Below are 13,035 nucleotides of genomic sequence, written 5' to 3' on the forward strand. Positions count from 1 at the left end.
GCTCTCGGCAGTGTAACACTGATGCCTGGGAACAAGGCACTCTGAGATGCTAGACCTTGGAGAGGGAAATGCTTAGGTGCTCTTTTCTGTTGCTTTCCAGAGAGCGTGGGCTGCTGCAGCAGAACTTTCACCGGACAGGGCACTAAACATGGACATGGCAGAGTACGCAGGGCCAACATGTTGTGAGACTGGCTGCTTATAAGCTGAATCCCATGCACACCTTTTCAGACGCATCTCTAACAGAGTGTGGCTTCCTCTATGACTCATGAAAGAAGGCCACCAAGCTCCTGAATTATTTTTCCCTCACACTTCCAGTTTCTTACTTCCATGCCTAACTGTGCCTAATCTTCACCAACATGGCTGCCCCTGACCTGGAATCTAGCCAGTTTTGCATCTGGTTTATCTTATAACTCCACTTTTGTATTTGGTTTATCTTGTAACATTATATAGGCTTCCTGCATCTCACAGGTCTGGAGATCCTGGTCTGGGATCACAAGGGTCTAAAGTCTGGAGACTGAAGCAGTTCTGACATAACACAGAGGAATGGACTTGGAGCTATAAGAAGGAATAAATGAACAAGACGGTCCTTCAGGACCCACTGCCTGAAAGCAGAGCGGGGGCATCCTCCTCTTGTGTGCCCTGTGGGATTTTCTTATGACCATCAAGTGGCTATCCATTCCCACTTTCCATGTGACAGCTTAGGGGGCAACATAATGCTCACAGAGGCTGGAGCTTCTCCTGTTTACTGTCCCCTTCTAGGCTGTGTCTACTGAACACGCACTTTGAGGGTGAACAAACTTCCTATGAGGTCAACGTACAAGAGCTTTGTGGTACTGTATGGAGGAGACACACCTATAGACATGCAAACCACACACATGAACATGGTCTGGGGACTGGTCAGTGTTACTCACAAGTTAACCCTGCATATCCGCTGTCCAGAGGTAGCCACTCGCATGCTCAGACACCTGATGACCAGCCAGCAGGTGACCCCTGGCAGTGACTCAGCATGATGGAACTGAGATCCCCCATGGTCTTGAGGCCTTCTTTCAGAACAAGAGCATTGACAATGAAATACTAGTCCAGCCCTATGGGGACCCACAGTTTTGGATCCATTCCATATTGGCTGAAGGTCAGAGAGTTCAAAACTATTCTTGTTCCTCCAGGACAAACAACAGGATGTTTGACCAAAGGTGTGGTTACTGGACATCTTGCTACTCAAAAGCCAGACAACAGTACGTTTGACTTACGGCATGGTTACCAGTGCTTTGAGAGGTAAGGAGGCAGTTAAGCTTGCTTGTTCTTTGTATCAAGAAGGTCTTGTGTTCTTTCTTTTGATTGGGTTAGATAAGGACCGTGAGTGATAAACTCAGGGTTTCTGTTACCACATTCACTGACTCTAACTTCTGTCTCTTGTCTATTTCTTTCCTCTATCCTCACTCCCCTTTCCAGTAACATGGGAACAGTCAAGCCAGACCTGCACAATTCTCTCTGCCTACTTTCAGAGTTCTCAGTGGCCTATGCCCTGGTGCTGAGATTGTGACTCATTGCTAAGTGAAGGGTAAATTCAGAGGTCCTGACAGATGGGCCTACCTCTTTTCAGTGGAGGATGAGGACATCTCAGGAAGTTAGAGTACCTTCAGATGGCCAGTAGTTAACGCTGACTTACCCACCTGTGTCTCTCCTACAGTATTTGGTGGCCTGGGCGACAGTGAGAACATATTCCCAATGTGACCACACCCAGAAGCTCTGTGGGCTCTGCCGTTCAAGTTTTCCATAGAACTTGTTCGTGACCCCCAAAGACAAGGACTCCTGTGTCCCAAAGACAGTGACAACAACGGACAGACACTTAATTCCTGAAGAGAGAGCCTGCCTTATGCCTCCTTCTTTCCACCACAATGAATCCTGAAGTCCTGTGGGAAGAGTTCACCCCAGAGACTTCCTAACAGTCCCAGAGCCACAAGGACAGATAACAGCCCTTTAACGTCAACCACTGTATGCAGCTTCCTAGAGCTGGGGTGGGCATAGTGCCATGAGCAGAGGTGGGTGGCCACAGGTTCCACTTGTGTTTGCCTGCTGTGCCCACCCCCAAAGACTTTCATGATCAGGGTAGATTAAGTCTATGGAATGCTGGATTTCTGTATAAGATGGGGTGTTCAATAGCTGAGGCTCTCGGTTCCTTCTCAGGGAGGCTACAGGTTAACTATCCTACTTCAGACAATGATTGGCATGTGCGAAGAAGTTACTATGGCAAAATCTAAAAAATTTTCCAACACCTTGACCCCGTGTCCATTGTATTAGCATCCAGGGTTTATCCCCATGATTCCTCTTCAAACACCAGAAAAATATACACATGTGCTGATCCGCTACCATACTGTCTATAACAACAGAACTCTGGAAACAAGGGTGTTCCCTCTCTAAGGAAGATATTTCCATAACCTAGGACACAGCCACACCGCAGGGTCAGCAGATGGGGAAAGAATGAGCAAGGACACCCTGTAGACTGTAGGAAAATCCCGCAGGGTGTGTTTAGGAGAAGCAAACAACCGCAACATGGGTAATGTGCTACTTCTTAGCTAAGAACAGGGAGACTAAAGGTTCAGTTTTACAAGGATGGAAGATGAAGGGCATGTGCATGCCTCAAGAGGCTAAAAAGAACACGGAAGTAGACTTTTCCTTCGTGGCTCCCTCAGGCGCACACGCCTAGAACTCCAAAGCTGCTGCTGAGATGATGGCTCATTCAGTAACGTGCTCATTCTGCAAGCATGAGGACTTGAGTTCAGATCCCCAGCATCCAGGTTAATCAGCACAGCAGGACATGTGTGTAACCCCAGCCCTGAGTCACAGTGAAGAGACATCCAGATCCCTGCAGCTCCCTGACCAACCTACCAAGCAGAAGAGCTCTGTGAGTCCCAGGTTCAGTGAGAGACTTTACCACAAAACAATAAGGTGAAGAACAGCAATATTCACCTCCAACCTCCACACACATATAGGCACTCACACATGCATCTGCACACACACACACTCACACATGCATATGCACATACACACTCATACATGTGTATGCACACACACACATAAGAAACCATATCTATATATATACACACGCATACACACACAAGAAAGAAAGATCAAAAGAAAACTTAAAGGAGTTTCAGAGCTGAAGAGAAGTTACCCGAAGTTTGTGGAAATTGTTTAGAGCAACACGAACTAACCAGGTAGAGCATTCCTCAGGATTACCCTCTGCACCTTGGTCAGTAAAGAGTCTCTGTTAATCACTGTCTACCGCATTTGTAGAAGCTTCTCTGAGGGGCATGTTAATTGTTGTATATAAAAGTAAGTCACTGGGAGTCAGTTTAATACACGTCTGTTTAGTAAATGATGGCCACAGGCTCTCCCCTACGGCCGATGACGCATCTAGCCACAGGCTGCTATTGGGCCAACAAGGGTACCAGGTCTAGGTTGCATCCTGTGGCGTAAGACTGCATCTCCTCCCCTCAAGGCTAAGAGATCATTACAGAGCAGGAGGGTAATAGGGTAAGAGCCAGAGGCAGTGAATGAGGGAAACAATGTCCTCCAGATACAATGAGGCCACTGCACATAGGAACTCACAGTGATCATTACAGTGTACAAAGGGTCCAGGAAACCTCAAGCCAAACCAAATCCCAGCAGTGGCCTCAAGTCCCACCCCTAGCTGAGGAGCTATTGGCAACTGATCGCAACTGGGAAAGAGAGAGTCAATTTCTTTTAAAGAGTATGGCCACTGGTAGGTCACCCACACATCAATGGGCAGTCACCCATGAGTATATGGGCAGCGGAAATTGGACTTTAGGGGGAAAGACAGACAGAGGACACAAAGCTGAGTGGGTAGGGAAGAGGATATGGATCTGGGAGGTAGTGGGGAAGGGGTGAGCACAATCAAAACTCACTGTAGATGTTCTCAACAAACTAACAAAAAGAAAAAGGGAAGTTAACAAGGTGTGTGTGTGTGTGTGTGTGTGTGGAATTTCGTACCCCAGGCCTGCAGAAAGAGAAAAATAGAAAAGCAAACAGATTAGGAACCCATTCTATGGGTCCAACACTGTGACTCCAGGCCAAGCACAGCTGTTGCTCTTGGCAACCCTTAAATCCAGGATGCCCAACAAAGAACCAGGAGCAGAAGCAGTCATGAAAGCTGAGAGGCAGCCAAGTCTAGAGGTTCAACAAAACTAATCCAAGGATTCTTCCTCCACAAGGAAAGCTCTGATTGGTTTAGACAAGCATTCTAGGGGAGCTAAATAGACTAGAAATAAGAGGGCAAGTATCTTCTCAAGCATCTCCTGCAGAGGTGTGTGTGTGTGTGTGTGTGTGTGTGTGTGTGTGTGTGTGTGTGTGTGACTGATGGTAACATTGGGAACGAAAGCCTCCCCTCACCCTCACTTTCTTCTCTGCCACCAGGCTGTCTGATCCTAGTGAGCATGCCGTTGGGGCTCAGTTTTACCATTTGACTAGGAGCAGAAGGTCTATGTGTGTCTGGCATGGAAGGGGTGTGGCCAAAAAGACATGGCTTAGAGCAGGAGGCCATCAAGTGTGAAAACCCAGAGCAAGTGACAGAAGACTTCTCGAAGGCACGCATATTGGTTTCGAGGTGGTATTGAGAGTATCCCTGTTGCTCAGCAGTAGTCACCTATGAGGAGCGCAGCTGGAAAGTCAATGGGACACTTGAGTGCACTCCACAGTCACATGAAGCCTTCTGGCGATAGTGGCAGGTGCGAGACAGATCATTTGCCATGAGATGCCACCTGGGAGGGGCTTCCTCCAGGGCCCCGCAGCATTAGCGTCAGGTTAGGATCTGGAGAATTCAGAGCTGGTGGCAGTGACAACTTGTAGCACCTGTGCAAGGGAAGAGGTCTGCCTGTGGCTCTATACAGAAAGGCCTGCCGGACAGCTCCACCGCCAGGCATAGGCCAGGACAGAGCAACAGCCACCCAGTTCTTCCAGTGCTGCAAGCAAACCCAACTTCTGTGAGTACACAGTATTGTGCTGCAGTTTGGACAGAGAATTAGAAGGTGGAAAATCCAACCGTGCCTTCCACCAATTGGAAAGGGAGAGGGGCGTCCTGATTCGCTATCTGAGATGGGCTAACAGGGTGCTCCCAAAAACTTACGGTAAGGAGACCCTGACTTGAGTACCACGCAGGGATGCTGAAGGAAGCTGGGCAGGACAGGGATCTTTCCCATCCTTTTTTTGCTCCCAGGCTTGGTCTAGACAGTAACTGCCCAGAAACTCCAGTTTCAGGCTGGATCATTGGAGTTCCCTTTAAAATTTTGTAATTGTTATTTTATGTCTACTTTTTGCCTACATATATGTCTGTGCACCACATGCATGCTTGGTGACCACAGAGGCCAGAAGAGTATTGGATCCCCTGGAGCTGGAGTTACAGACAGTTGTGAGCTCACCATATAGGTTCTAGGAATCAAACATGGGTTTTCTGAATGAGCAGCCAGTGTTCGTAATCACAGAACCGGCTCTCTAGTCCGCATTGGGGTTCACCTGAAAGAGAAGCAAAACCAATAATCCTGTATTTCTGGAAGCCAGGGATTGTCCTAAGCATTTTATATTACTGTTAGCATCAGCTTGCTTTGCTCCACAGCCTTTGGGACATGCATACTGCTGCTGTCATTTCTATTTCACAGTGAGACAATGGGGGCCCAGAGAGTCACACAGATAGTCCTCAGTGTTGTGACTACCCAGGACTTGAACCCCGACAGCTTGAGCCCAGGGCCTGAATTTGAACATCTACACTAAATTTCAAAATACCTCTCTCGAAGGGGTAGTTTATTACATCGGAAGGGCAATTTTGCTGTCAGCACTGCCCTCTGCCCCAGCAGACAGGAGCGCCTTGTAGCCCATGAGGGCTAAATCCTGTGCTGCTGTGACTCATGGTCCTCACACCTGATGAATGTTCCCCCACTGAGATAACACCGAGAGGGGAAAACAGAGGAGTTTTTCAAGATAAGGAAGACTATAAGAGATTTTCAGAGGAGGGAGGAAGATGCACATACCTGGACCTGCACAGCGCTGAGATCTGTGAGCCATCACCCAGAGACTTCAGCTGGGGAGAGGAAAGAAGTCGGATCAGTAGGAAAGGACGAGACTGAAGGGCTAGGCACTGTGAGGAACAAGCTTGCAGTGGGAGATAATTACATCTGACCTCCTGTGTTGTCTTCCAGAGCCATGAAGATGGCACAAAGGAACCTGGCACTGGCCTGGGTGGCTGCCGTCTTGCTGCTACAGGTGGCCATGGCAGAGCGTCCCAGGTGGAGCTTGAAGGGCAAACCCCAGGTCTTCATGGGCCTGACCCCTTTTGAGATGAAGATCCTGCACAACGTTCTGATGGACAGGAAGGAGCTGGAGCTGCAGCCATCTGAGATACCCACTTTGGCCAAGAACTCAGTGTACCTCATGGAGCTGCTGCTGCCCAGAAAGAAGGATGTGCTGGATTTTCTGGACAGAGGAAAAAGGAATCCTGTGCGGGAAGCCCGTGTGGTCATCTTCTTCGGTGCCCAGGAGCACCCTAATGTCACTGAGTTTGCTGTTGGGTCCCTGCCATTGCCCATCTACATGCGTTAAATAGCTCCCTTACCCGAGCACCATCCATCCTGGGCATCCAGACCTATCTCCAAAGCAGAGTATCACCTCATCCACCAGACCCTGAAGAAGGCCACTGAGCCCCTGGATCAATTCTTCATTGACATCACAGACCACTCGCTAAAGGACTGTGATCAGGGTTGTCTGACTTTCACATATGTGGCCCCCCAGGGCACAAAGCCTGGCCAGCGCCATAGCTGGTTTATCTTGCAACGCTATATGGCAGGCCACTTCCTGAAGCCCACAGGCCTGTAGATCCTTGTGGATCACGGAAGCACAGATGTCCAGGACTGGAGAGTGGAGCAGGTCTGGTATAACGGTAAGCTCTACAACAGTCCAGAGGAACTGGCTCAGAAATATGAGGATGGAGAAGTGGCTGTCATGGTCATTGTGGAGCCACTGCCCAAGGACACAGAGCAGCCCCAACTCTCCCCCATCAATGTGGCTGAGCCCCACCTTCCTCCCTATAACATAGAGGACAACACAGTGTACTACAGAGACTGGATCTTCTCCTTCCGTCTACGACCCTCTTCTGGCATGCAGATCCTGAATGTGCACTTCCGGGGTGTGCGCATTGCGTATGAAGTCAGTGTACAAGAGGCTGTGGCGCAGGTGGGAGGACATATAGCTGCAGGCATTCGACCCAGGTACATGGATGTGGGCTGGGGCCCAGACAGAGTCACTCACCAGTTAGTCCAGGGCGTTGATTGTCCAGACACAGCAACCTTCCTGGAAGTCATCCACCACTACGACACTGATGCGCCGGTCTCCTATCCACAAGCTCTCTGTCTCTTTGAGATGCCAGCAGGAATACCAATTCCACGTCACTTTAACTCCGACTTTAACTCCGAGTCCAGTGCCAGGATGAAGGAACACAGGCTGGTGCTGCGGACAACCTCAACAGTCCACCACTATGATTATACTTGGGACTTCATTTTCTACCCTAATGGGGCAATGGAAACACAGATGGAAGCCTCTGCCTTGGTCCATTCTACCTTCTACCAGCCCGAGGGAATGAACTACTTCTCTCAACCACACACCCACCTATTCAGCAACATCCACACTCACCTTGTACATTACCGCATTGACCTGGATGTAGCAGGTAGGACCTGGGACCACACTAACTCATACACTCAACTACTACCCACATATAACTTCACTCTATAGGTTGGGCTAAGGCTCCTTGGCATAATATCAGGAGATCGCTTCAACCACCTTCCACTCAAAGAGAAATACACATTCCTAGAAAATGGTAGCAGTGAATGGTATGCTAGGATTACCCTAATTGCCAAGTGTGGATCTGTTCTTATCGGGGCTGAGTAGAACAGTGCATAGGGGATTTGGGGGGAACAGGTTCCATGGAGGTTTAGCTAAGTCTCTGCCTAGTGCCTTTGAGGTGGGTTCTAGTACCATCTGGGGGTGTTCAGTGTGTTTCTTATCAATGTCACCCTAGAAGAATGGCAGAGAAGTGATGTTTGACTCATATCCCATAATGGAACAAGGCCACAAGAACCAGATAGGTGACTTCCACATGCTCATTCCCTCTGAGCCCTCTGGTCAGGAGTACACACATGGTCCTCAAGCCGCAGAAACAGGCATGGGCTTCCTGTTCTACATAGCTAAAATCACAGCAGACAGGCTGGAGCAAGCTCTCCAGAGAACGGTGGGCCCACAATGGAACTGCTGCAGTTGCCAGGAATGACCACGAGCTGTCCTCTAGCTCCTCTGGTTTCTGCTTTGCTTGGTCTTGTAGCCCATACTGCTAGCCCGGGGTCTGCCCCTAGCATAGTTTCTTTCTGGCCATTGTCTGTGCATATTGTCTAGGTGGAAACCCTAGAGTAGAGGGAGGCAGTGTCTGTTTCAACAACCCGTTCTCACCGTTTCTCCCCTCTGGCCTCCAGGCAGCAAGAACAGCTTCCAGTCACTGCAGATCGTTCGGAAAAACATCACCGAAGGCCTGAGACACCATGTAACCCAAAACACCCTAAAGCAAACTAATTACTCCCGGGGGCATCAGGCAACCTTCCTCTTCGGAAAGCCACTTCCCAATTACCTGGTCTTCAGCAACCTCCACAAGACCCACCATGGCCACAGGAACAGCTACCGCCTGCAGATCTACTCCACAGTCCTTCGAGTGGAGCTGCCAGACTGGCAGAAGAAACCAGGTCTCTCTTGGGCCAGGTGAGAAAATATACTGAGTTTGAGAACAAAGCCATGCGCTCTCCACAATGATTGTATGTTCTGTCTGGGCTTTTTGTCCTGAAAGGCTCCTGTCTGTGTTTGCATCTGGATGTGCACCCTTGTACACTCAAGGAAAGCGTGCAAGTGCTTGCCAGGTGGTGGTGGCACACGCCTTTGATCCCAGCACTTGAGAGACAGAGGCAGGCGGATCTCTGTGAGTTCGAGGCCAGTCTGGTCTACAAGAGCTAGTTCCAGGAAGTGCTTGCGGAGATCCTGGCCCTAAGATGGTGATGGGCAATTTTCCAGGCCTCTAGGGTATAAACACTCATTACAGAGAAGGACTAAATTCTCCATCCTTGACACTGGGGATGCTCCCTGGGAAGAGACCAGATGCAACCCCAGTGCCCAGAGATACCTTCTTCTCAACCTGTAGGTACCCGTTGGCTGTGACCAAATACCGGAATTCTGAGAGGTGCAGTAGCAGCATCTGCAACCAATATAACCCCTGGAATCCTCCAGTAGCCTTCAAGGACTTCATCCGGAACAATACGAACATTAAAGATAAGGTAATGCCCCACCTCTGCCCACCTCAGGCCTATCACCAACCATTCCCTAGACCTGTCACTGGTCCCAGGAGGTATGCTTACTGGCTGGTACACGTGTTCAGGGGTCATGGCAGATGGGTGTGCTTTATTCAGTGGGACTGAGGACATCTCAGGGTGTGGGCAGGCACACGTAAACACAGCCCAAGCTGGAGAAACCTCAGGTGGCCAGCACTCAGCACTGCCCTGTTCACTGAAATCTTTGTCTTTCCAATAGGATTTGGTGGCCTGGGTTACAGTGGGCTTCCACAACATACCCCATTCTAAGGTCAACCTGACCACATCTGAGAACTCTGTGGGCTTCGTGCTCCGACCCTTTGACTTCTGTGGCTCCTAGAGACACCCAGGTATAACAGCTATGGCTACATCAGACCCTGCACCCATGAGGAGAGAGCCTACCTGGTGCCTTCTTCCTTCAACCTCAATGGGACCTACAACCCTGTGTGTAGGGTCCTGCCCCAACTCCAACTTCTCAGTCCCAGATCAGCACAAGAGTAGACAATAGACCCTTTAGCTTCCACCCATGAATAATGCTTATTAGTGGCAGGTGGAGGACAGAGGAGGGCCACATCCAGATGTGTAGCCATGGTTACATTCAAGCTTGTCTACTGCCCCCAGAAGGACCTTAATGACAAGGGCAGAAGAAGCCCATGGGATACTGGAACTGTCTACCAGGTAGGGTTTTCAACATCTGAGGTTTTCAGCTCTCTGTCAGGAAGGCTGTGGGGAAATATTCCACCTCAATGACAGCCATACAGAGTGAGGAAGGGGATACTATGGAGATACCTAAAAGATTATCAACACTTTCATCCTGTGGCCATTGCCCCCTGACTGTCTGCATGGGGCTGCCACTCATGATAACTCCTAGAGTCAGGGCCCCAGCAAGAAGCCCAGAGTAGAAGAGACAGTCATGAAAGCTCAGCGGTTCAATAAAACTGATCCCATCTTTCTTCTTCTCCGCAAGAAAGAAAGGCTCTGACTGACTGTCTCATAGGAGTTCATAAAGAGTACGTTAGAAACCAGAGGGCAGGTCCTTTCTGTGGACCTTTCTCTCTCTCTCTCTCTCTCTCTCTGTGTGTGTGTGTGTGTGTGTGTGTGAGAGAGAGAGAGAGAGAGAGACAGAGACAGAGACAGAGACAGAGACAGAGACAGACAGACAGACAGACAGACAGACAGACAGACAGAGACAGAGACTGTTGCCACTCTTATGAAGCTAAGGTTAACTTGAGAACTAAAAAACTCTCTTCAACTTAGTTTCTGTCTAACCTTACTGTGTGTGCAGTGGGAGCCTGGTTGTTCCACCTGAGTGGGACCAGAGGCATCGACAGCAGAGCTCATGATGTGCTCTGATTGGACACCGATGATGGTGGTCGGGAGAGCAAGGAGCTATGATGACACAGAAGCCGGCAAGTGCAAAGCTGTGCGAGAGGTAGAAGGGCCACTCTGGAATCCTCTGAGGTGACCGAGGAGGACTCCCAGAAGAGGTAGGCTTCAGGCACGCCTCAGGTCTGCAGCAGGGGACCATCATTGACTACCAAGTTCTCCCTTGAGCTGGGTGGCTCACCACCATCATTCTGCCGCTCTCCGCGGGTTATGCAGGAAAAGAGGGCACCAAACCGTGCTTCCACATCTCCTTCCTTGTAAACAAAGCTGAAAGAGATTTGGAGATGAGAAATTGTAAAGCAGGAGGGCAGTCATGAAGGGCACGGAAGCACTGGACATGTACCCTGTCTTCTGGGAGTCCAGCACCACTTTCTAGAACAAACAGTGAGACTCGGTGGTTGACAAAGTGGGAGCTGCAGGGCAGGAGTAGAAGTGGAGTGAGAATGTTAAGGGCAATAGGAACACTCCCCAGCAAGACAATGGCAGGTGCCTGTCCTTAAACACTCGTCATGGGCCTCACTTACCAAACACAAACCTCGAGCACACCATGGGCTATGGGTAGCAACAGAGTGTCTCTAACAGTCATGTGTCATGCTGGTGAATGATATTGGAGGGCCATCAGGGAGGGGCATGAAGTATATGGCAGCATTTTCGTCCTCCTTCTCAGCTTTGCTATGAACCTAAAACTGCTCTCAAATACAAAATCCATGGCTCCATCAAACTTCCATTATGGAGTAGGGAATCACCTCATAAGGCCCATCCCTCCCTAAATAGCACAGGTGGTTAAGAGTTGTTGGGGGGAGGGGAGTCATACTCATCAATGGCCAAGAGTAAGTTACCCTTGTCAAGCATATTACCCCAAGAGTGTTACAGGGAAAGTGACCTGATCAAATGTAGTTGGTTACAAAAATAAGGAAGGAAAAGAGAGGAGAGAGGGAGGGATGGAGGGAGGGAGGATTCCTAGCATGAACAGAGGAAGAGAGGACAAAGCCCCACCCCTAGCTGATGAGCGATTGGCAGTCAACAGCTGCTGGGAGGAAGAGAGACAGTTTTCTCAACCACACTCCAGAAGGCTACAAATCCAAGAGCATATGGTAGGGGGGACAAATTGTGCTTGACTTCAAAAAGAAAGCAGGGATACAAAGTTGAGTAGGCAGGGAAGGGGAGTGGATCTGGATGGAGTTGGGGAGAGGTGAAAATGATAAAAATGCATTGTATGAAATGCCCGTAGAACTAAGAAAAATAATAAATGTTATACCCCCCCCCCAAAAAAAAATCCTGGATTCTCAATCTGTTCACTTCCTGTCACGGGAGGGGAAGGGCTCAGGCTGATGTGCCCCTCCCTGAGGCTTCATACCGGATTAGTGGTTGATGAGGGATGGAAAAACATGTTCTTCCATGGTGTAGCCTCTAGGAAGTTGCCTGTGCTCATGCATGCAAATCCTCACTCGGGCTCCTCTAAGCAACTGCAATGAGACTCACTGAGTCCCCAGTGCACAGGAAAACACAGGAAACTTGTCCAAAAGAGGAAGAGGTGGGCAGGACTCACTTTGTCATGAGAGGGGGAAAGAGGAGGGTATGATATAAAAAGCATTATGTTTATGACTGAAAACATCACAAGGAAACATAGCATTACATATGTGCCAATTAAAACATCTATGAAAACCTGAAACCTAGGGGATACACAGACAGTTCAGTCACTTAAGTGCTGGCCTTGGAAACACAAGGCATTAATTTGATCCCAGAACTTACAGGGGAAAATGTTGCTTGTGATGGTCCACATTTGGAATCCCAGAGCTGGGGAGACAGAAGCAGACCACAAGGGGCACCCTGACTAGCCGGATTCCCCGCTTGGAGACCTCCCGGCCAACGAGACAATCTCAAGGTGGAACAAAGGAAAATCCAGATGTGGTGATACGGGAAAGTGGGGGAGGGATGGTCAGAAGCTCAGTGTCATCCTCTGCTATGTAGGCCAACCACAAAAGGCCCAGCAGAAGTGGCTACAGGGCTCTCTGAGTGAGAGAGGAGGCCCTGGGGGAGCCTCCCAGAGGTAAGTTGGGAGAAGACATGCCTCATTTTCCAAGCACCGGCTGCCAGTTCTCTCTTGCATACCTGTGGCTCCACTACAAGTGTTTTCCTCAGCTACTCAAGCCCTGTGAGAAGGGAGAGTCTAAAGCCCTGTGTTCTATCCCCTTGTTTCTAGGAACTCTGGAGACATTTGGGCATGAGGAATTGTGGAGAA

The 13,035-nt window shown here is 49.4% G+C and overlaps 1 protein-coding gene across 1 annotated transcript; it reads left to right on the forward strand.

Annotated features, from left to right (window-relative positions):
* The first annotated feature begins 6,201 nt into the window (after nt 1-6,201).
* On the forward strand, nt 6,202-9,778 carry LOC125404398 (diamine oxidase [copper-containing]-like). Its single transcript, XM_048440280.3, is given in 4 exon segments — nt 6,202-7,729; nt 8,529-8,808; nt 9,242-9,374; nt 9,628-9,778. Coding segments are annotated over 4 exon segments (2,049 nt in total). The 5' UTR covers nt 6,202-6,213; the 3' UTR covers nt 9,748-9,778.
* The last annotated feature ends 3,257 nt before the right edge of the window (nt 9,779-13,035 follow it).

Source organism: Myodes glareolus, chromosome 6, assembly GCF_982192425.1.
Source record: "Myodes glareolus chromosome 6, mMyoGla1.1, whole genome shotgun sequence".
NCBI lineage: Eukaryota > Metazoa > Chordata > Mammalia > Rodentia > Cricetidae > Myodes > Myodes glareolus.